General features: G+C 43.8%; 1 protein-coding gene across 1 annotated transcript in view; it reads right to left on the bottom strand.

Annotated features, from left to right (window-relative positions):
- The window catches only part of TET2 (tet methylcytosine dioxygenase 2), a 71,012-nt gene extending 50,761 nt beyond the window's left edge, over positions 1–20,251 (bottom strand). The window contains exon 1 of the mRNA XM_058837925.1: positions 20,138–20,251. Coding sequence (XP_058693908.1) covers positions 20,138–20,167 — 30 coding nt within the window. The 5' untranslated portion in view covers positions 20,168–20,251. The remainder of the gene's footprint in view (positions 1–20,137) is intronic.
- Between the last annotated feature and the right edge of the window lie 5,132 nt (positions 20,252–25,383).

The raw sequence follows: 25,383 nt of genomic DNA, 5'->3' as shown, positions 1-25,383 counted from the left end.
ACTTTTTTTCTACTTTTGCTTGTGTAGAGAATAAGCCATGAATGTTCCTATTCCAAGCCATACTAAGCATGGGTTTGGGTATTTGGGGTTTTTTTTCTGTTGTTGTCTTCCTACAAAGAGCTTTCTGACTCTTATATTCTACCATAAAAGCAGAACTTTAAGGTTTAGGGTGCAAGGATTTTCCCAACCTTACACCATCACACTCAATGCACTTCCAAGCTTTGCATCTCTACCCAGTATTTGCACTTAAAAATAATTAACAGATTATACAGAAAAAATATTTATGTGCTATTTATGTACCACAGGCATGACTTCAGGCATCTGCTGAGCTAGGGGCCCTCCTGTTAGACACTGGAAGGATGTAAAATGTCCTTTTGACTCCCCTCACTATTATATGTTTCTTCCCAAAGGGCTATAGAGTGAATTCTTCCATGGATGCATGTAAGTTCTCACATGTGATCTCACTGCAGTCAGTGACATTATTTGTGAAATTAATTAATCACCACTGTGGAAAAGCACTCACGTTCATGTTCTTTTTAATGAAAGGAAAAGGGGAAAAAGCTTTTCAGTACAGGCACTACAATCCTACATGGAGCAGCAAAGTCCAGCAGGACTGGAAAGGGATGCTCATGGATCACACAGGTCCTCCTGAGGCCACCAAATGGGTCCAGGGTTAAATCTATATACAGACCACAGGGCTACCTATTCCCCTAGGGCTCCTTTTGTTGCTGTCTGAGGGACAGATTTCCCTCAGCTTTTGCCTGCAAGTTACAAAGCTTTCTTTTTTAAGAGCTGCTATGTAATAACCTAAAATAGCCTGCCCCATCTATCCTGAGTGCAGCCAGGCAGAGTTCCTTCATAGTATCTGTCATGCCTAAAAATATTCCCCTTTAGAAAATAGAGATGGAGATGTCTGTTTCTGTGTGCTGTGCCTGTGTATTTAATGTACCTGTAAGTGCATGTGGAGATAGTCTGAGGGTCACTGTCATCCTCAGAGAGTGAATGCTGTAATGAAGAATTATTTAAAACAGTGAGCATCATGATAAGGGTTTGATACCTGTTTCTGAGTATCTGTTCATAGCTCTACTGCTGCACTGTAAGTACATCAGAGCCAAAAGCAGACAGTAAGTAAAGCAGAGTAGGGAGTACCTCTGACTTCTAGACTTGTTAAATTTGCAAAGCTGTGGCCAGTGCTGCTCACAGTAATACATTACAGGCATGAGAGAAATACAAAGAGCAATGAGGCAGGCTAAGCCTCATAAGCAAGATGGGGTATAAAATGGAGATATTTACAAGGAAAGAAACTAAAGGACAGAGCTAAGTAGGTAAGATGTACCTTGACTGGTGTGTAGAGGATGTCAGTGGTGAGGGTCACAGTGACAAAGCAGAAAAGTGGGAGGTGTTTTAGATCACATGTGGTTTTCCTTCTCTGAAAGTTTTAAGTCATAGAAAAAGCCCATAAAGGAATCAGATATGACCATACAGAAACAGGAACTGATGAACGAATTTAAGTCTCAGGGTAGAGGAAAACCCTGTTAGTTGAGTGTTTCTCACAGGTTTTTTTTCCCTTCTTGCTTTTAAAATGATGATGTGTTCAGCTCCCTAACAGAGGCAAACTCTGAAACTGAACCTGCCCACTTTGGGTGTTTTAAGGTACAGAGGAAAGGAAAAAAACAAGCAAGCACAAACACCTGCTGAGTTTAGGAAAACAGAAAGAAACAAAAGAAAGGATAAAACAAAGAAAAGGCCTTGGTTGTCTCCTTCTCCCTCTGAACCTAGTCTAGGTCAGCGCTGTTGCTGACTATAGTGCAAGACAGGAGTTTCTGCATTATGCCCAGATTGTATGAAAGGAAGTTTATTTCTCACAAGTGCTATCTTTACATCCAGCATTGCTTTGAAATCTTCTTTGCTCCATAGTTTCTACAGTTCTACAACCAATATTTCCATGTATTCACCCTCTGAGACTGCTGAAAACAACTTCTAAATTCCCTGGAGGGAAGGACACAATCAGATGAGGTAGCACTTTCCTGCTCAGTTCTACACACAGAACCCATAACCCTTACAAAAAGACTGTTGTTTACTCCCTTGAATGTCCTGATTTAGGTCAAATGAAATTCATATATATAATTAACATTTTAAAAGGATTTCTAAAGTCTGTGGCATAGCCTGTAAAATGCTTTGGCACATGCAGAGGAATTTAGGTACTTTCAGGTTAAAACAGTTTTGACAAAATAAAGAAAACCAGAGGCAGTAATAAAAAGCCCAAATCCTTGAAAGTACATGATGTGTCCTTCCCCATGCATTAGGCTGCAACAAGTGTGTTGATAGGCAACATTAAATATGCAAGGATGAAGTAAACAAAAAGCCCAAGGATTATTAAGTAAATATTTGGGTGTATTAGCTAACTGTTTGGGGGTGTTTTGCATTTTTAAATTTGTTTGTGTTAGTGTTTGAGTCCAGCTTGCTTTCTAAAAAAAGATAACTGAAATGATCTGTCTCCTGCCTACAGTCATCTCCTCCATCAATATTTTTGCTTATCTCTCTTCTCATGTTTCATGTTGTTTCAAGCAGCTCTTTAGTAAGCCACAAAAATGTTAGCTATCCAGCTAAGTTTAAGTGGACCTAAGCTGAAGTAAATACTCCAGGCATATTATCTCTCTTTTCCATTTCTTGGTTAGTATTCTTTGAGCCTGCTACATGTAGATCAGGAGTCTTAAAATGTTTAGTGAGGGAACCATGCATTACAGAAACTCTTGCTTTCACAGTGCTGTGTTTCTATAGTAACCACCTTATTAAAGCACTGCAGCCATCTGCTTTAAATACTAACTTCACAAGACCATCAGGACTAGCTTAAAACAATATCACATGTTCATTAAATATTAAAACTAGAAACAAAAAGAAAGAACTAAGAGAGCTTTTTCCCTGTTCTTTCAATCTAATCTTTGAAAAAACCTCAACACTTGTTTGCTCTTTTTAGATAATTTAACAGTTTGTGCCACTGCTTTCCAAAGAACTGTGGAAGTGGCCACACTTGCTGCTGGTGGCATAAACTACAACTTTATGTGGTGTTGTAAAAATGAACAAATTAAGAAAATAGCATATTGGAGTAGGCAGGCAGTCTGTATATGTTCCTGGTAAGAGATTTTCTGGACTCTGTTTTAGCAGCAGTAGTCTCTACTGTGGTGAAGTCTTTAGAGGAAGGAGCACACAGGGAAACAGCCAGCAGCAGCTGAGAAGTGCCACACTGAAGCAAACGGTCTGTTTTTATCATGATCTGCTAAAGGGCAAATGCCTCAGAGAAATGTATAATTACTCAGTAATACATTCAGCCAACCTTCAGCTTATAGCCAAGATCATGAGACTTAAACCCCCTATAGATTGTATCCTTAAGGAGCAGGAGCCTAGACATGGTCCTAATTCGCAGAAATGTCTGCTATTTACAAAGGAACCTGCTTAAGTAGTGACAGGCTGTGATGGCAAGGTCTTCAGATTAAGCACACCCACTGTCTTTGTTTCCTCTCAGCAATTTGAAATATGTTGGCTGCTACCTTCTTTAAATACTAGTCTTTCTTCAAATTGTGCTAGAGAGCCAAAGGTAGCTCCTCAGAGCCCTTCTCTGTCTTCAGTGTATGTTATCTAGCTCACACTCCAGAGATGTTTTCACTGTGCTTTACTTCCTGCTCCCTCAATCTGTGCTGCCCATTTTGAGGCCCTGATCCAGCACAAGCTATTGTACTTGGAGTCAGAATACAAGGAAACACTCATAATTTGCAAATTTCATCTGAAAATGCCATAGGAACAAGAAAGAGAAGGAGAGTTTAGATCTTCCCATGGACAAACCATACACCTTTGGCATTATAGCTCAAGAGAAATATTTTCTAGTGTTCTGCATTCTCTGCAACATGTTTCTGTCTTCATTCACTACAGCTTAACAAAGCCATACACACTGCTAAGATTAAGTAGTGTTGGATCTAGTTTTCCCACTTCTCTTTACTGCCACATTGAGCAAGTGCCTACACTGAAGTTGTTCATTGTACTGTCCAGATCTTCATCCACAGCAGAAAACTGCATTATGCAGTGCAAAAGCAGCCGTGTGCCCAGATAACATGGGCATGGTCATTGGCCAAGAAATACACATTCTAATGGATCACCAGACCCTCACAAAAATGTGTAATTAGTTAAGATCCCCTCACTATACACTTCCTCCTCCTTGATGACACCAACTTCTCTGTTTCACACACCAGCTTTCTTCCTGAAGTTCTTAGGTGGTTTCTTGTATTGGTAGCCCGAAGGCAGTGTCTCAGGGCAGGAATAATCATGAGCAAAAACACTGAATGAGAAACAGGAGTTCCTGGAGTTAGAGTGAACATCAAACTGAGCAGTTATGTCAACCTTTTTGAGAAAAAAAAGGCAATTTTTGCACAGGGTCTTTTTGTGGTTTTGTCAGGCTTTAAGTTACTTTTCTTCTTAAGCCTTGGCAGAGCTTCAGCTGGAATGCTTTATCTGCCCAAAAGGCAAAAATGTTCATCAAAATGAGAAGACTTGGAAGAGTACAGAATCTCTATTAGCAGAGGTCTTCTAGAGGAGATTATCCACCTATTTATCAAAAGTGCCAGTTTTATGATTTGGCTGACTTGGGAGAATGGATGGAACAAGAGATGGAACTAATGGTCTCTTCCATGACTATTTTATAAAACTTTCAGGAACAGGTTGTCCATCTTTCTCACTGCTGCACACTGGTACAGGGAAAGGCTGTTTAGTATATCCTGATGAGAATTTTCCTGGATAAGGGTGTAAGCAAGTTTGAATAGGCCACAAAGGAGTTCACAAAGGAAAGATGCCGGCCACTCTTCCCCTCAAAATTAAACTAACCCAAATTTTCCACATCGAAACTTTACACTGAAGCATGACATTCTTTTGCATGAAGTTTCATGGAAATTGCCATTCTTGAGACAACCATGCTCACATTTGTGGACCTACAGCAAGGATAAAAAAATCAGAGAAAAAAAAAAAAAGTCTGCCAGGATAGTGAAACATGAGTAGAAGAGAAGGTCTGATTTTGCTGTTTCTGGTGTATCTCTGTTGAATTCATGAATCAGGGTTTCTGCAGCTTGGCTGTTAAATATATGCAGCTGCTTTCTTTCATTGATATATAACTGGACTACTAGAAATAGGTCTTTTGTCATATTTTGAAGCTTTGGAGGTTGGCCATGGCCAAAGTCAGAATGGTGGGCGAAGCACAGTAGTGTTTCTTGTAGGACTGAAAGACGTAGGAAGAAACTCAGCACCTCACAGGTTTAATCCTGTGAATATGAAGAAGAGCCATTGCTGGTATGGCTCAGCCATCTTTTGTTTTGTTAAACTCACTCTATAAGGTGGGATTTTCTTGCTTTCCTAATAACATCTCTGGGTATTTTTCTCCAGTACTGTAAAAAATCTGAAATGCTCCTTGTTCCTTTCATTGTTTTTGTTTTCTTATTTACATATTATAGTTCTTGTGACTCTTGAATTTACAGGACTTGTTATGTTTTTAAGTAGGGTGAGGAGAAACATTTTCTGCCAGTGGTTTATGCTGAACATGTATTTTGGAGGCCCATTGCATGTTCCCACTTTGCCTTTGAGTGCTGAGGGCAGTTGTTAGTGTAACTTAATGTACTGTCCAGCAGGTGTTCTCTACATTTTATTCTCTGTGCACAAAACCAATAAGCAGTTGGTCTGTTAAGAAACCATCTTCTGCTGAGAAAACAATGAGTAAGAGAGACAGAGGAACAATTCGACCCCTGTCCGTCTACGTCCTAGGTCAGGAAGTCCTCTCACTGCCTCATTGAATGCTTCAACTTTTGGAGCACAATTGACATGAAATTCAGATCTTATCCAAGATTCCAAGCTCTAACGGACATTAATACAAAACCCTCAGGTACATACCAGAAGTGCTGTTTCATCTCTTCTCCATCTTCCCCTGCTGTTTTGGTAGACTGGCTTTTCAGAGTGGTGGGGAAAGAGGAGTATTGACTGAAAAATATGAACTGGTGCTGCTAATCTCTTGCTCTCTCCCCACACCTAGGTGGCAGAGAGCTGTGGCTGGGAATAGTTGTTTATTATGCCAAGGGATTTTCTTCCCCAAACTGCACTGTCATGACTGTAGATCAGTCCATCTAAGTAAAAGAAAAATCAAAAGTCCTAAGTCTGTTCTCTGGGAGTTGAGTAAAACTCTTTAGTAAGACTTGCACCCCTGCATCTGAAGACATAATTAAACTTTAGGTGTGCCTTTTGCTGAACTCGTTAAACAAGATTTCCAGTGTTTTTTTACCTAGAGGACAAACCCATGACAGAGTCTGTATTTATTTTGAGATACTCATCTAAACTGACACAATGGCGATATTCACCCTGTAGCATACAATGGTAATCTTAAACTGTTCCCTTACCTCCTGCCCCCAACTACAAACATTGAATAAAACAAACTTCATCATAAGCAGCACTTCTTCCCTTATATTCTCTTCATTGAGTGACTAAAAGAAGCTCTTCATATGTAAGAAAATATTACAAACAATAAGAACATTCTCTGAGTCAAAGATTCACCAGACAGAATTTGTGTATCTGTAAAGTTATTACACTGGTTAAGTTAAATGTACTGGTAAAGCCCACAGACATCATAAATACTAATAATCCAGTTCTTGTAAACCTCAGTACTTTCTGATTCAGAACAATTTAAACTATGCTTCAGGGTTTCTGAAGAAAGACTCCAGAGGATGCACAACGATATACCCAAGAGGAAAGCTATATACATTAAGGGATGATTTTACACTAAGGCTCTAATTTTCCATTCTCCCACTCTGCCCATACTTGTACAGTTTCACAGTAAGGTGGATTTGCTTTCCTCAGGCAGGAGAAATGCTACAAAGAGCTCTTAAAATAGGAACAGAGCAGTGACCTATTTTTGGTACTTCCATTCTTATTTCTAAGTCTATTATATACAGTGTAATGAACATTGTAATGAACATTAAGCAGTGCAAAGACATCAATAATTGACAAAGTACATTTGCTCACATTCTAAATACAAGATTAAAAATAGTTAGGAGACTGGACAAAACTGGCAGTGGGTCAGGGGCTGACCTGCAGAGCAGTTCCCCAGCTCAGGTTAGAACTATCAGAGACCACGTAAAATGAGCTAGTGACCAAGCCAGAGCGAACATGTGTCACCCTCTCTTGTTTCATTTTGTTTACATAGCGAAGAAACTTCTCAGGAATTTTGACAACTCTAATGCACAGCTGCCATGAGTATAGTTGGAAAAGATGACATCTATACTTAGAAAAATTTTATTCAGTAGTGAGATTGAACTGTATTGCAGAAGAGGCATAAAGAAGCTCATAGTGTGTCTTTCCTACAGGCTTTATCATTATGATATTTACAAACACTAAGTTGTATTACGATAACTAATATAAAATAGTACTTCCATCTTTCTACCATCTCATCTGCTTCTGAAAAGTCAAACTTTCTATTTGGGAGGGGAAAAAGAATTTTTCATCATTTAGGAGGCTTTTGCAAAGCTGAGATTAAATTCTTCAGTTCCAAAAGTGAAAAGTGGAGGTGATTTTTAATAGGGATGGGTTATTTTTGCTCATTTAGCAGCTTTTTCAAGAAAATTCTGACTGTCTTAAGCATTTACTCACAGTTATATTACCTGTCTTCCTCCACATACATGGATTTCTGAGACAACTTCAAGAATGCTAGAATCTGTCAAAAACTAATTGTTGGATCATGTACTCCACTTTACTATAAAGTGCTAACTTCTAGAAAGCAAGCTGCTTTGGAGCACTTTGGCATACAATACAAACTTCTTTCAAGAGCTTCAAGGGTGACAAAGTGATGCTTTCTATTTTTCAGTAGATGTGTACTGTAAAAAATATACATGTGAAGATAGAACATGAACATTTGATACTTGAGCATTCGGTGCTTGGTTCACTGAAGCAGCATTTCAGCTATGCTTTTTTTCCTTAAGGCCCATGTCAAAAAAACAAATCAGCCATATAGTGGTATTCATGTTTTGTAGATGGAAGTGTTTCATTTGAAATTACTAAGGCATCTTTTTCCTAAATGGATAGTCATAGCCTGGCTACAAAGCATTCATTAGTGCCTGAGTGCAAGTGTTAATAAAGCAATAAAAAAGGAACTGTCAATCAGGAGCTACAAGATCATGCAGTGTTCTTTTCTTTTAGGCAAGGTAATCCAGCTTTGCATTTCCTTCCCGTTGTGAAAATTTTATGTGCTGAGTTAGTTCAATTCAGAAACAGACTTAGAGTGCTGAAGAATACAGTCACTCCTATCCCTAAGCTGCTGAATCACTTCCCCGCCGCTCCTGCTAGTTAATAGCAGTTATTTTTAGTTTACGGTGGAAAACGCTCTCATGGTGGCAATGATACTTCAAAACAGTTTGGGAGCAAAATCATCTGCTTTGAACGTCTCTCAGCGCCCGTGTTGGTACGAGCGCCTCACTGTTCGTTCCCAGCACTGGTGATCTAGGTCAGCCTGGCACGCGGGATGTGGCATTCGCTGCCTCTTTCATAACTACCCGTAAGAGTTCTGGGGTCATGTTTATAAACACTGCTGCCATGTGCGCGTAAGCACGTGGCGAGACACCAGCATGACCTGGAGTGCCAAAGCCCAGAGGTAAAGCTTGGCGCCAGTGTGATGTCGCTAAGCCAACCAGCGCTTAGCCCTCGCAGCCCTGTGAGACACCACAGCGGGGTGTTTGAAGGGCAAGTGGGAACCTTTTTCCTGTACGTGGCACACGTGGACGTGCGCTAATGTTGATGGTGGCCCCGCAGGTTCGTTTGTCAGTGTAAGCAAATGGCAGCGCTGAATTGTTCTTAAGAAAAATGGAACTCCTTTCTGTCCTAAGTCACTAAAATTGGAGCGCACATGGTCCCAGAACACAATGCAAAACTGTGGCTCTTAGGGAAAAGAACTGTCTAAAGGCACATGGCCAAAGTTTTCAAAATGACTTCAAAGACACGTAACAAAGACCTCGTGTCTGTAATAGCTTTTTGATAGTTTTGCACCGATGAAATTAAGACCACGTTTCAGGCATTTGAGGAAGTAGCTCCTAAATTATTTCTGTTTATCAGTAGAAGTTGCATGATATGGCCAGTACAAATAAAAGTCACAAGACTTTCATTTCCTCTTAACAAGAAATAAGCAGATCCAGCTACCCAAACCTACGCAAAGTTTCACCTCACACTGGCCACACACTTTATATGCTTGAAGAGAAAAAAAAACTAAAACATGTGACAGGGGAACAGTCTGTGGTCAATGTCCCTGTCCATTATAGCGGCTCTGTTTCAAGCGCAACTGTAAGTGTCATTTACTTTGACCTTTCCTGGGAGAGCTGAGAATAGGACAAAGAGTTAAAGTGTTACCAGTCACTGCTGAGTCTGCACTTCTCGGCCAGAGAGGCGGCTGGAAGAGGGTGTGCACACAGCAGAGGGTGAGCAGGAGGGGGTGCGGGGAGGGAGAGTAAAACAAAGGGAGAAAAATAAACTGTGCACACCCCGAAACAAAACAGGGGAACAAGTACAGAAAAAGTGCTCGTCTTTGAAGAACAGGAACTTTTCTGTTTGATTCCCTCCGTGTAGTTATATCTTGTTATCTGAACCCAAGGTATGGTAGCTATATGAGTCCTTGAACTCTGAACTGGTGAGGAGAGTAGCAAAAGTAAGTGCATACAATTTTAGCTGAGCAGCTGGAAAGAAACAGGCTTTGTCTTTTTGTTCCTCAGCTATGGGAGGCCATTTAACGCTGCAAGACACAGCTGTTCAAACCTCTTTCTCACTGTATGCCAGTGGCCTGCTAAAACAAAGCAGAACTAAGGCAGTCTTCTCTGAGTGATAATGCAACTCTGGTTTTAAATACTAGCTGCCCCGAACTACTTTTGTTTTGTTGAGCCCCATCTCTTAAACCTGGACAAGAAGTGGTCCCTGATTTGTTAGTGGGAAATGAAAAAAATGAAAGTGTCCATTCATTTCCATAGGCTTTTTGAAATTCTGCCCTACTGTAAATGTTACTCAGTTCCTTAGTGGTGTTTCTGGAAAGCAGAAAAGCACCCTCACTGTTGTATGTACATCTAGCTAGCGCTCTCCAGTGCTACTATGCTATCGAGCAAAGAAGTTTCTATTTTTGACTCACTGTAGACAACCTTGCTGTAAACCCCCAGCGTGAATATTGCTTAAATGTAAAATGAGCAAACCTGAACAAGCTAGCAGGCTCCAGAGCCCATCACAGCCCTGCCTTTAGCCACAACTGCTACAAGCAACCAGACCGTGGGTGAGAAACAGGAGCTCTCACAAGCTGCAGTGTGGCACCCAGTGGTGCCTGGGGACGCCTAGGAGGGTGTTTGTAAACAGCATGGCCATGTGCACATGAGCCACGTTGGGCTCAGCTGGCTGAACCTCCAAACTGCTGTGGGGAGAGGAGCATCTGTGGGAGGCAAGTCTGAATTCTCTGCTCCATCTTTTTCCAAAGTAGTTTGCAGTGGTATTGTATCTCTAAACATGGCAGGGAAAAATCCATCTGTCCTTCACGGTCAACTGCATCTATCAGCATTCAGAGATGCTGCACAAGCTAAATTACCTATTGGATTTTATTTCCAAATGCAGATCATCATGGGTTGTATCACAAGTCCATGAATGTGCTGAAGTTAAATAGGGTGGGCTTTTGGTTAAATGCACTATGTAACCAGGCAGGCTGAGCTATGACTATGACCCACAGCAAAGGAATTCTCAAAGGCCAGAGACATTAAAGCTTACCATCTCCAATTCAGATCTGGGAGATGAAGGCAGACTCTTGAACAGAAGGCTATGAATGCTGCTGTGGTTAATGCCAGGTTAACTCAGGTTTGTGCATCTCATCTCCAGCAGAGAGATTTCTGACAACAAATTAATATTGGTTTTACTTTGGTATTTTTCCCTCCTTTAAGCTCTGCTACCAAGTGTGATGTCAGCCTGAAGGTTCATGGTCCCTGACAAACCTTTAACTGATAAAACAGATCAAATGGGAATTATGTGGTAGATTGAAGCTGATGTACGTGAACGGCTTGCAGACTGTGGGAAATCTTGCCTGAATGAATAGGAGGATCAAGGGTATTAAAGGGAGTTAACTGGAGTACCTACTTTTAGAAATGTCATAACTGTTTCACACACTGTGATTAACTAACACAACCCACTACTTTTAATTGTTATTTTAATTATTTGTTTGGAGGTACATGGAGACACCTACAGTGCCAGTAAAATGGAGATAACATTCTTCCCTGCATCCTTTCTCACTTGGAGTGGATGGTTTAAAAAGTGCCACAAAGCAGTGAGCAAAAAGTCATCCTATTCCCTAAGGAGATTTATTTAATTTTAATTTGCTGAGTTGTTTTGGGTAAGCACTGCTGATTTAGAGGTCCGAAAGTTTGTGCAGCAAACACAGAGCATGTTGTCAATCAACAGAAAATGCTACTGAAAACCAAATTCTAATAAAAAGTGAAAAGCGTCTAGTTTCTGTTTCTTAAAATTGATACTTCTGTTATCTTAGTAAGCAGAGAAAACGATCAGTAAACTTTTGAATGAGCAGGAAGGAGGGTATCATGGGTAAAGCACTGGGGTTTAGCAGATACGGGTTCAGTTCCCAGCTATACCACAGCTTTCCTGTAGGTCTTCTAGGGTTAAGAAAAAAAAGGCACAGAAATGAATGACTACAGCAGGGTTTGTACCACATTGCATGATCTCTGTGTGCTTTGGCTCTCAGTTGTTGCTTATTAATTTTATACCCTTTCTCTCCTTCTTTGCATGTTTTGCCTGCTCATTAACATCAGCACCCTGGGGAAAAGGCTGCAGCAGTGCTGCTTAGGAACTCCTCTGACACACACACACACACACACACACACACACACACACACACACACACACACATACAGAGAGACCAGGCACTAATAGCAGCTTTGCTTTATTTACTGCAAATATTAAGTTTTTTCAAAGGGAGCTGCCTGCCTCTGCTATAAACAAGAGTTACTAACACTCTGGCCCCTTGTGTGCTGCCAGACCCCTTTTCTCTGCCTCTTTTACTGAATTAAATAGTAAGACAGAACAAAAATGGCTTATGTTTGTACAGCCCCAAGCACAGTGGGATTCTGTTTTGTGGCTGGGATATGAGGTGCCTCCTAATGTGCAATAATTAATTTCACTCTATCCACTCTCCTTATATTTAGCAGCATCAGAGTTGCCATCCTGAATTAGACTCATGCTCCAGCTTGTCCAACAAAGTATCTCCAACCAGCTTGTTGTTTCAAGAAAAAGCAGCTATTCTATTTGTAGTTAGAACCACTCTTCCAGAAGCATAACTTCTTATTCATCAGCCAGAGTCTACATTCGATAGCAAAAATACACGTTAACTTGCAACTGCTTTGAAAAGCTGGCATTTCTAACTAAAAATTAGTTTTTTAGCTTCTACACCTGTAGTCTTTCCATCCATTTCTTCTCCCTGTACCCTCAAAAAAACAACAAAAAAAGCGCCCCAAAACTACTTTTTCTTTTTTCAGTGATACAAAGTATATGACTGACTAGGTGCCTCACTTCTCCAAGTGTTTCTGGTATATCTTGGCGAGCACAAGAAAAATGAATAGGGCTTTGTGAAAACGGCAGTTTGCAGGATCACAAGTCAGCTGACATTGGGAAAAAAAAAAAGCCACCAATACTTAATGTATTGTCAACTGTACAACATAGACACAGTGGAAAAAAAGAGATAGAAATATGTGTTTTCCTGCCTGATTTCTCCTTTCCCAGACACTAGACACAGTAAAAGAGAGAAAAAAAAGAAATCAGCACAGTTCTTGGTTTTCTTACTGCTTTCTCACACCTACAGAAGCTTCTCTGCATTAAGGATTACAGGGAAGCAGAAAAGTACAGGTCTAAACTTATTTAAGGAAAACAAATGTTCCATGTAAACTATGGAAAGAACCATAGAAAACGAAAAGGCTGTATTTTTCCGCTTTGTGCAGTTTTCATCTTTATGAATATCAAGAGTGTTTTTCCCCATTTGGTCTGTATTTTCACTTGCTCCTAGGTATGTGATGTGTATATTTGCAACTACTTTTGCATGGAATGGGAAACACACTAGCATACATTTTCCTTCCCACAAAATACCTACTTGATACACAAAATTAAATGTGTTAAGTCTGACCCTTTCCAGTTGTTCAGATTTCAGGTTTTTGATTTTTAGTGTTGTCATTTAGGTAATACTTCAGAGCTTTTTTGGGCATATAAACTTGAAATGAAATAGAAAAGCAAGCAAAGAGTGCAGAGGAAGCATACTTTCTGAAAAGAAAGTATGTTAAAGTCTGTAATATGTGCACATACCACCACTGTTCCATATCCCAGGAAGAGGTGAGTCCCATGTATTTGCCAGCTTTCATATATTCTCTTTTAGGGATAAATGGCATTCCTTTTATTAAGCTGCACATGCACTTGAAGCTTCATGGAAATACCTCACTTCTATGGTCTTTAACTTTGGGAAGACAGTAGAAACTCCTGTTTTACTGTAACAATTCCTTCTCCTCATTTTACCGTGAGCAGGAGAGTAATGCTACTTGCACACAAGAGAAAACATGCAATCATTCTTTTCTCCTTTTTGCTTACATAAGAACTGGAAGAGTTTTGTGTCCTTTGGCAAGTATAAAAATTTTATAACTTCAAAGAATGTGACTTCAAACACAAGTGAAGTAGCACTGAAAGAACAAACAGATTAAACAAAGATGAAAAAAAGCATCAGGGGCATGAAATGGGGGTGAGTGTTGCATGAACAGCTGTTGTCTTTCATTCGAAGGGACAAATCTGGAAAGATACTAAAGGACAAAGAAGATGAGGGCAAAACTCTCCTGCCAGAATCAGGCCCAGGGTTAATGTTTACTCTATGGTCTCTCTAACAGTTCTAGAAGTGGCAAGAGAAGGAACAAATAGTCAGCACAAACTCAGGAATGCCTTTGTCACATATTCTCTCACATGCTTTACTCTTGCTTGCTACCTTCTGCTACCCACTACTGCAAGAGTAATGGGAACTGTAGGTGAAAAAAAAAAACCAGAAAAGAAAATTAAAGATGTTAGAGAGCTTACTGAAACAGAAGCAGATTATGGATAGGACACAAATAATTTTGTTCTGCAAATGAGAAGACACCACTGCAGTGTAATTACAAAATTACAGTGTTTTAATAGACATCAACATGAAATGGGAGCAACCAATGTGAACATAGAACTGCTAGCAGAAGCTGTGTGTAGAACAAGTTCTGTGATCAGCCTTCCTACTGTTGCATGACAGTGAATACCATGACTCATCCAGACAAATTCAGAACATGGGAGAGGTACTTGTACCAACTGCTTCCTCCCTGTGAGGAGAAAACAGATCTTAGGATTCATTTTGTAAAGCAAATGCTGTGCTTTGCACAATGTTCTGAGTGCTTCCCGCAAAACTGCCTAAGAAAATCTGAAAAATGTGTATGGGACTGGATAAGGAGCATTAGAACCTCTGATAATAAGGTCCTACAGCACATGCAAGGCATAGGCTTCAAGTATCTCTGAAGACCAGAACTGGCCTGACAGGTTTGGTTTCAGTCCACAGGGGAGAGCATGAAACACATTGTCAGTTGGGTGCTTGTGACCAGCTACAGTGCATTTCCACAGAATCAGAATTTTCATCTCTGCAAGGCACACCCAATAATGAACACCACTTCTCCCCCCTCTTTTTTGGGGGGTTTGGTTTTTTGTTTTTTGCTGTTTTTTTCTGAGCAACAGACTGGTGACATTATTTACTTGATTGGGTAAATGCAGAAAGTTCCACCAAGCTTCTTACATCTAATGGAGATCCAAAAGTTGCCTTGCAGTGGTATAAGCTTTTGTAACAGCAACACCTTTTTGTGTCAACATGTCTCATTAAGTAATAAAGACTTTCAGCTATTTGATTTTACTCATAAAGTTAGTAGGATTCATGATTTCTTTCTTGTTTTTTAAAAAAGAGAATTGTTCTAGTATCCTAACAGGCAGTGAATCATTCTTAATTAAGGAAAAAATATATAACCATTTCCAGTGGGATTCTTGTATTGTAAAGAGATGTTTTGTCATAAAAGCTTTTGGGACTTGAATTAATTATATATTTTTAAAAGGGGAGGAGGGGCACAAAAATAATTTGAAACGTTTGCAACAATTCCCTTAACCCCCATCTCATACTTCGGGTCAGTCTGTTCCAGACAAACCCGTCAACACAGCCCAGACTGCGCTAAAGCACAGAGGAAAAAAACCAACGGCGTTCAACAAAGGATCCAGCGGTCTAGAATGCAGCACGGATGCAGAAATCTCAGCCAAAACCCAAACTATGATATGTGTTCTTGAAACTCTGCATTTTTTTATTTCTTCACCCCTCCTCCGCTGTCCATGAGGACTAAGGACATTCCTAGAACTCCGTCCGCTCTGGCTGCGTCAAGGCAGCTGCCGAGGATGCTGGGACACTGTTTGTAAACACTCAAACCACGTGCACGCAACCACATGGAGAGTCATCGTCCTGACCTAAACCTACCCACTTGGTAAGCCGGAGTTTCGCTGCAATGGAGCCAAATCCTTTCCCAACGCAATGTGACTTACAGTAGCTCACGCCAGGACACTGGAACACAAACTTGGACTGCTGATGCATTATTGGAAAGGAGATTAGGCAGAAGAGTTGCTTAAACTTTAGTCACTGAAATATGAGTTTAAGGACACGGTAGGTAAAGAATGCAGAAGATGTTCTTTACACAGCTGCAAAAATTCAACTTAAACCTGGAAACTTCCCCTCCTTGTGCATACATGTGGTAAAACCAATATTCATATGCTGGGACAACATGTGGAATATATTTCAGATTAGAGGTAACGCTGTAGGAACATGTGAAGATTATTTTATGTTGTCTAAATTGCATCGTAGTATTTAATCATAATGCGGATGGTACTGCCCTGTACCTGGGGAAGACACTTCTAAGGGGTATTTGGTTATTGGGCTATTCCTGGTTATCTTAGCTATCTAAAAACTCACCTGCTCACTTCTTTGAAACTGTCTGTTGTGGTTTAACAAAACTTTGTACTTGATTAAAATGCTGAATTATCCTTTCTTGCTGAACTTGAGCATAGAACAAGCCTATTTCTTTCCACACTGCAACAGAAATGCCTCCTGTATTTATTTTTTTTATTTTTATTTTCGTAAGAGGAAAAACACACACACGAGGAATTAGGTCAAATACTGCAAGCCTTTATTTATCTGTAAGAATAATCCTTCTGGGATTTCTTGCCATATGTATACTACAAGGCAACAGCACTCCAACTTGGAATCCCCACCTCCACAGAAAACTTCACTTTTTAAAGACAGCCTCAATTTTGTTCAGGTTACTAAGATGATTCAGCATTCTAGAAGGTGTTTTACAGACATGAACAAGCCTGCTTGAAAAGACAGAAATCTAAATCTTTATGACTTTTATTTGTTAAAGTGTTTTTCAAAGAAACTGTCTCTTAAGTGATCTCAGATTTAAAATTCTTTACTGTAGAAAACTCTTTCTGATTCACCTACAAGTTAGGACATTTTTTTTTCTTCATTTCAAGAACGGTGTGAGATATGTAGGTAAAATTAGTTAGCTGTTCTTTCTATTTCTCAGACCTTGTTTTTCTCTACCTTCTTCCTCCCTGCTACATAATGCAAGGCACATTCCCAGTATTTTAATCCAAACAACCTTTTTGGGTCAGTCATCAGATGTCCTTGGGATTAGTCCAGCTGATGCTGGAGGGTCAGAATTTTATCCCTTAACCTCAACAATCTCTGCATCCATCCACTGAGCAGTTCCTTGGCAAAATGAGTGATCCTCCATATATACATATACACACACACACATATATATTTTGTTTTTTAAGCAAACTTATCTACCCTAAAGTAAAGCAGAAGTGATTTCTTTTCAATGGGTGACTGCGAGAGTGATTACTCATAGTACTTTCCATTTGCAAGGTTTTATTATCTAGGATTATTGGGACGAGGTATGCAAATTGAACATGTAAGCACTGATGATAAAGTAACAACCGGAACTATGGCAACTTGTTAGTCATTACTGTTCAGTGTTCAAAAGCACATTTCTGCTGCAGAAATATCACTAAATGAGTAAGATGGTACTCACAGCCTTATGAAGTAAGGGATGGGAATAATGCTGCAAGTGTGATTGATTCATACAATTCTCTTTTTGGCTTTCAGCCATGATGCAGTCATATGCTTTATCTCTGTTCTGACTACAGCTTTTTTTTTTTTTTAATAGTGAATCATAGTACATCCCACTCCATTTCAGAACCAGCACATTGCCTTTCAAAATGATGTCACAACACTTAATGCTGCTGGCTGACTGCCTTAACAGCAATCAGAGAGCTGGACTAAATAAATACTCTATATTATTTGCCAAAATAATTTGTGGTTGTGTTCTCCAGCACAGTTTCCAAGATAACCACTGACTCTACTTGAAACTTGGCAACTTTGTTCTACCACTTCCAAGCTCCAGTTGTGAAGCTGGTTTACAGATGCTGCTACCATGCCTAGAGCTACTGTGCAGCAGCCCAGTGAGAGAGGTAGAGGGATCACTCGCTGTGACAAGCCAAATTTGACAGCTCTTCTGGAATTCCACCTTGACAAATTGTCAGCTTTTTAAAAAGGACCTTATTTGGCTTCTGTAGAAACATGAAATAGATCTTCCTCTTGGAACAAAAGGGAATAAGGGTTTTAAAGTCACTGCTTAGGCACACTCTGATAAAAACACTACTGTCCATGCAAGTAACTTAGGAGTGAGGCACTCCCTGTAAACCTTACCAGGGTCAGTAACATTAATCTAGCCTGACCTTCATGTTTTTTTGAGCAGCAGATTTCTTCCAAAATACGATGAGGTTTTTTTTTCCCCCTTTTCTTTAGGACTGTCTGGCTGTTGTTAATATTTAAAGTAACACTGTGGAAGACACAGGCCAGCAACATCTGAAGTGCTTGGGCAAGAAGGAACAGTCCCATCCAACTTTGGCAGCTGTCCATTCCAGCAGTAACTACAGGTTCTCCTGATTCTGTGTGCAAAAGCCAAAACATTTACAACCTCGTCTTTCTGCTACCCAGTGCAGCACTGGTACCAACAAGAGACCTTGGAAATCTGTCCATCATGATAACTCAATAACTCCACAACAAGCACACGTTTCTTGTTCTTTAAACAATGCTGACATGTCAAAGTCTAAGACCATGTGCACTGTATCAAAACAATACCAGTTTTCCTGGCTAAAAGCCACCACAGTGAATCACCACAATGCCAAAGTTCTCATTAAAAACCTCACTACCAACAGTGATAATTCGGTAGATTCAGGTGCCTCAGTGTCTCCTGTTCAACCTTGTCTTCTTTTGAAGATTTGTTCAAAATGGGCAATACAAAACCACATTCTGATGTCCCCTGGATGCATTCAAAAAGGGTTTTTTATGTCACTTCCCAAAATGTAACAACTCTTTCCACTGATATATGACTTTTGAGTTCTTCATCTCACATTAACAGCAGTTTAGTCCCACCACCAAAACACTGTTGTTTTCCACATCTTTGCCTTCCCCTTTTCCCCTCCTCCCCTCACCCTGGCTTCTAGATTTAAATGTTTTCTGACTTCATTGGCAGGGTTCATACTAAGCTTTCTGTGAGAGAGACAAAATACTGCCCGGCAGAGGTTTTTTTTTCATTGGTTCCAAATGGTGGTTTTCTGAGGGATAAAATCCAAGATGGGTACATTATTTCAGAGAGTTAACAGCAGCCGTCAGATTCCCCTATAAGTCGAGTTTAGACATGACTATTGACCATTTACATCTCCCTGCTCAGTATCTTCGGCAACCACGTCCTGTTTTGCACTTTACAACCTCCAAAGTGCCATAGTGGAATACACATGCAGATACACAAGTGAATGTGCGACTGCACTCACCCCCTGCTGCAGTAAGTCAACCTGCCATTAACACGCGAATAGAACGGCCTCATTAGCCGACAAACAACACCCACTGACCTGCTTTCACTAGGGACAGTGTTATCCCCTCATCTCTGAAACTCTAAAACTTCACATTGAAAGGAAGAAGAAGAAAAGAAAATGATGCTGAACGTATATTCAGAGCTGCCGATCAAAGCTTGCCACTGCTCAAAGCTTGCACATTCGCATGCCGCTCATCATGGAAAGCAAATCTTGTGATGCGATCTTTGGCTGCAGCGTTTCGATGAAAGTACGCTAGACCACATCACTTTTCCCTTCACCTCACTCCGAAAAGGAAAATTACTTAGCAGAAAAGAGTCTGCTGAATTTCCAGCACTCAGACAGCGAGCCGAAAGCCCCCTTTTAACTCTGGGTACGAGTGCTGGTGTCTACGGGGGTGATTTAACGCCGATAAACGCCGCGGAGCGAGCGAGCGCACACTGCCGCGCGTCCGACTCAGGCGTGGTGAGGTTGTTGCTCTTGTCTGTCATCTGGCGGGGAACGAGCCTGACCTCGCCGACAGCGTTATTTTAGGGGAACACGCTCGGGAAAGTGATTCTCCTTTTCATCCCGGGGCCACATTGTGCCCCGACGGCGGGGTTTAGCCACGCGGGCAAAACACGCGTGTGGATCATCGCACGGAAAAAGGGAGGCCTCGCTCAGAGCCCCCGCCTCGCCCGCACGCACATCTTCCTCCCGAGCCCCCCGGCACCGCGGTCCGCTCGCCACCCCCTCGCCCTCCCCATGCCCCGCAAGCCCCCCGCCTCTCTCCCCTCTCCCCGGGCTGCGCCCGCCTTTGTGTCCGCCCGGGGCCGGGGAGCGGCACAAAGCCGGGGCGCCTCCGGCCGCCGTCCCCCGGCCGCAGACAAAGGCGCGGGGAGGGGCGGCGAGGCGAAGCCCGGGTCCGGCCCCGTGGGGAGGGGGCGCCGGCGCCCCCGCCGCCCCTGTCAATCAGCCATGTTGGGGGACCCACGGCGGCGCCCCCTCCTCGCCGACCCCCGGCGGCGCGGCGCGGCGCTGCCCCGCGACACCTCCCGGCGGTGCCGAGCGGAGAAGGCGGCCGGCGCGGGGATCCCGCTCTGACCTCTGCCGCGTCCCTCAGCCTCGCCGACATCCAGCACGCACAGCCCGGGCGCCGCGCTCCCCGCTCCTACAGCGCCGCCATCTTGCTTCCTTCTGCTCCTTGGCGAGCGCGGCCGGGCCCCCGCATCAATATGCGCGCGGCGCCCTGACGTCGGCGCCCGCCCCGCGCACCGCCCCGCGCGCGCGGCGCGGCTCCCCCCGGCCCCCCCCCCCCCGCCCCCCTCAGCGCGCGGCGCGGGGGCGCCCCCAGCATCGTCACCGGCGCCGTCCCGGTCCCGACCGCGCGGGGCTTTTTTCCCGGCCGCTGACGCTCTTTCGGCCTTTTGGGGATTCCCACCCCCGCCCTCTTGCCTGCTCCCCCTCCCCCCGACTTTTCTGCTGTCGCCGGTGGGTTCGCGGGACACGGCGGGGCGGAGGGTACCGCCCTCCAGCGCCAGCCCCCGCCACCCCCCGTGGGACACCCCCGTCCCGCATCCCTCCCGTCCCCGGGGGCCGGCGGCACTTTCCCACGGCCCCGGGAGCCCGTCTGCTGTGCCCGGGCTGCTCTCCCCGGGCTGTGGCGGGAGGCTTGGGGGTGCAGCTTGGTAGTGCTCGGTGGCCGGCTGACAGCGTAAATGAAAAGCCAAGAAAGAGAAGTTGGGGGGGGGGGGGGGGTGGGGGGAAATCGACAAAATCTCCGCAGGCTTCCCCAGAATGAAGCCCTGTGCCAGCAGACACCGGGCCGCCAGCGGGGATTGCTGAGCGCGGGGTGAGCTGGACACTCATTCCCGGGAGCGCCCGCAGCCCGCGGCTCGGGGCGCGACGAGCGGGACCAGCGGCACCGTTCCCAAACTCGTGGTTCGTGGCTTGCCGCAGGAAAAGCGGTGTCGTGCCCGCGACAGCTGGAGCCGCAGAGGGAGGTCTGGCTGCCGTCGCCAGCCCCGCAGCCCCGGGAGCGGTGGGTGATGCCCCCGAGGCTGCCAGTCCCCGCTGCCATCCCCTCCGTGCGCCGCTCGCCGCCTTTCACCGGCGGAGCCGGAGCCCTTTCGGCTGGGCAGCTGGTGGGAGCAGCAGTAAAAGTATGCAAAATCGCCTCTCTGGGAACCGGCGCTGGGCTTTCACACAGCCGAAACACCGCCCGGAGTCCCGAGCGCCGGACAGACCCCGGGGCCTCCCCTCCAGCGGGTCCCTCTACTTCCCACTGCGCCGAGCTGAGCAGCCTCCAGGCTGCTTTCCTCCGGCCTGTCCGGGACGCGTGCGGGGCCCGGGAGGATTTTAGGAGAGCATTAGCTTTCCGGCCAGACCCCCTCTCCCTCTCCGGTGTGTCCTTCACCCCAGGGGGTGCCAGGAGAAGGTTTACAAGCGCTACGTTCGTCGGTGCTGCCCAAGAGATGCTGAATCCCCATCTGTCCCCTGCCTGGCACAGGCAGACTGGTGAAAAAGGGCTTCAGCAAGAAGACAAATCCGGTGCATTTGATGCAGATCAGGGTGATTTCTAGGAAGTTCAGGTCATCACTGAGTAATTTGTTTTTCATATCACAGGTTGCTGTCTGAGTTTTGGTTTTACTTTAATTTCTGTGAAACATTTCAGAAGTACACTAGAGATAAAAGTTTGCCCTTACAACTTGCTAAAATAGCTCTGTGGTGGTGGCAGAATGTCACTTCTGTACCTTTTTGAGGCGGCTCGTTCTCCCCAGCCCTTGGAAAGGTGCTGGGCTGGCTAGCCCTATCCTGTAAGAAAACACATGGGGCTTCTGACAAAGACCTTTGTATTTACTTCTGCAGAGCTGACTTCAGCAGCATTTCGTGCAGCCTAAATCTATGCAAATAGACTCTGGTCTCTCTCTTTTTGGAAAAGTAAATAATGCAAAAAATGGTCAAGGTCTGCCTCAATTTTGCCGCTTTTTTGTGCTTTCACAGAACTTGCTTGATTTCCAGCAGACTTTAATCAGTATTTAAAACTTCTTTAAGTTTGCCTGTTTTATTAAAGCCTGGGGCTGCTTTATCCCCTGGTGTGGCACATCGAGCTGACATGACAAGGAAAGAACTTGCTCAGTCTCTCACTGGGTTTAAAGCGCTGTGTCTTCTCTTATGGCACTGCAGACAGCTCCATCCTCTGCACCATCTCGTTCTGCCCAACCAGGGCTCAGCGTTGGCAGGGTTTGGCAGGGCCTGTCTCTCTCTCTGTGCTTTTCTCCAGCAATTTGCATTGCTCTGGGAGACGTGACCCTCCTTTGCATGGCTCAGATTCCTCCCATGCCTGTGAGCCCTTTGTGGCTGGAAAAGGCAGGTGACTGGCTTTGGCAGGACGCTGCTGCATCAGAGCAAAGACCTATCTTCTCTTTGCATGAGCAAGCAGCTGCAAACCTGGGTAACAGACGGGGTGGGTAAAATGGAAAAAAAAAAAAAAGAGAACTCCTCCAGCAATCACCAAACCCAAAAGCCACAAACAGGACTTTGAAACTGAGCTGGGATTCTTTTGTTTTGACTGTGCTCCTCTGCTGGAGATATAAGACCACTCATGCATGTGTTGCCTGCATATATGAATGTGAGAAACACGTGCATTTTTTAAATGCTTCCTGACATAGGTGTGGTTCCCTTCCCTATTCTTTGCTCTCTCTCACTTTCTCTCTCTTTAAACTTTACTGCCCTAATGACAGCTTGTTGTAATTACCAGGCTCAATAAACTCAGGGCAGTCCTGCTGAACCAGCAGTACTATCTTGCCTCGTGGATCACAAGGCACATTTACCAGAGCCTCCCCTGCACCACCAGCTTGTGGTCAGCTATCTCAACCTACAAACCTCCTAAGTGGCCCGGTGCCATCCTCTTAACATCTTGACAAACCAGGATCTTTTGGCTTCCAAGACAATGGCTTTCAGTTGGGCATACCCCTGTCAAATGTAGTGTGCTCTATAATGTGTGTTACTTGGTATCTGTTAGCAGCCTGATGGGAGGGACATGAACCTAAATACTTCCCGGGAGTAGTTCATTTTGCTTCATTGTATTTATTGAATGAGATATTTTGACACATTTTGCTTTGCTGTATCTATCAAACTGGGAGAAATGTGACTGAACAGGACCACTGTGAGAAGTGACATAAAACCCCCCACACTTTTTTCACCCTTAAAGAGTTGGGGGCAAAAAGTTATTTACCTCTCAAATATGCTGTTCCCTGACTTAAGTTATATGCATTCCTCAAAGCAAGTATATTCTGTAAAAAAAATATATGCCGCTTCTTTGGAAATGTGCTAAAACACACTTAGCTCAATGTTCTGAAGATTTTTCTAAAGCTATCCCAGCCACACCATTTTTCATGGGCAAAACATCAGGTAAAAAGCATCCTACAATTAGAGGGTTTATGTGTACAGCGTGTAATTGCACACAATTAATCCGGCATTTTCAAAGAGCGTGGATCCTGCCCCCTCTGCTAGAGGAAAGCTTGCTCACTGTGAAGGATGTCAGGGTGGCCAGATTGCAGCCAGATTCCTCCTAAAGCTGCAGAGAGCAAACCTGACTGACTTACTGAAGGAATGTAATGTACTTGGCCTCCTCAAAGCCCCAGATGAAACATCCAGAGAGATGTACAGTGCAGATAATATTTCATCCTGTACCCCATGTTGCAGAATAAGTGGATTTGTATTAGCTACCCACTTCACATAGGTTGCAGGGACAAATTGAACTCTGATTTTGAATTTCTCTGCAATAACCAGTTCAGAGCCATAATTCAATTGTTTCTATTGAGACTTCAACTTTTCATGTTGTTTTTATCCATATTGTCTTGCCCCCATAATAAAGTGTGAACAGCTATGTGAGGAGAGAGGGAAGAAATTTGTTAGATACCCCATTTCACCTTCTTGAGCAAACCTCTGGAGCCCAGAGGACTGTCTGCTGCAGTGTGATGCGCCTGCAGAAAATCTCTCATGTCCTTTTTCTAACCAGGAGACATTTGTCTCTGTCACAAGGGGCCCTGACTTCTCATGGGCCCAAGTCTGGATCACAGCAGCATCCACCAGAAGCCCTAGAGGGACAAAGTGAGAGAAAGGGAACAGGACCAGTTCAGTGAACTGTTGTTTTGCTTTGGTTTATACTTTCAGCAGGGCTTTTTCAGGTCCTGAGACATCTGCTCATCCATGAGCTTGAGAGTCCAACCTCAGAGCTGAGGCATCACACTGATGCTGGGGCAGGCAGCGGGAGGCGGCCCTGGCAGACTCATGCTGATGACAGGATGCCACCTCAATTTTTACCTCCTGAATTCATCAAAGATCACTATTTGTCATGTCTTTGCATTCCTACCCTGGACAGGAAGGGGCTTTTCCAGGACTGCACAAATGAGTTGTTGCAGAGTAAACAGATAGGAATTTTGTTTGTCTGTTTGGGAGTGAGGTGCCCAGTGGCTGGGGATGCCTGCAGGAATGCTGTGGTGTGTTGTCTGCCCAGTGCTGTCAGTCTGGGAGATGTGTATTTCCTAAGAGCTGTAGATGGCTCAACTTCTAAGCCCTTGGCTTTTGCTAGTGGCTGTAGATATCTTTGTGCTGCTCTTTAGTGTTTATGGCTCTAAGGTGACTGTAGCCTCGTGATTGCTCAGGCATTTATGGTTGGAAAGCCCGAATTTTGGCACCCTGCTAGGCAGTTCCTGAACCCAGGATCATGGTTGGGATGAATGCCCTGGAGCAAGGAAGCCCCTAGCAGAGGAGAAGGGGTGAGGGAGGCTTAAGCAAAGGTGAAGCAGGAGGACCTTTTCTGAAGGTACAGATTGTCTCTTTGGGATCCCAAGCTTGCTTTTTCTTGGTTGTAAGGGTAAAATCTTGAATCCTCCATGCAAGAGAAGCAGAAGGTCTACTCATGGGATGTAGGGGAAGGTCTGGGCTGAGGGATAGACACCAGATCTGTGGTGACTCCTGAGGAGTGGCACTTTGTTGACTTCTGGTAATAACCTTCCAAGGAAGGGCCAGAAGCTGATCTGCAAAGGAAGAGCGCTCAGCAGTGTGTATAGATCCTAGATGCAACTGAGTTGGTGACATTCAGGATCAAAATCAATTCTTCCTGCTCTGCTCATCCTACTCCCCAGCCTGACAGCATTGCTCATTTGTGTTCACTCCTGGACTGCAGCACCTTTGGGAAAGGCAGCAAAGCTGGGAAAACAAGTGCATCAACCCAGTACCACAGAACAACATTCGCAGGGGGACAGGAGCAGCATGGTTGCCCTTCCCCAAAACACCTCCCTGTGAGCAGAGAGGGAAACCAGTCTCACTCCGTCAGTCAGGCTT

This window comes from Poecile atricapillus, chromosome 4 (assembly GCF_030490865.1).
Source record: "Poecile atricapillus isolate bPoeAtr1 chromosome 4, bPoeAtr1.hap1, whole genome shotgun sequence".
In the NCBI taxonomy this organism is placed as follows: domain Eukaryota; kingdom Metazoa; phylum Chordata; class Aves; order Passeriformes; family Paridae; genus Poecile; species Poecile atricapillus.
The sequence above is the reverse complement of the archived record's forward strand: the minus strand, read 5'-3'. Positions and strand labels throughout refer to the sequence as shown.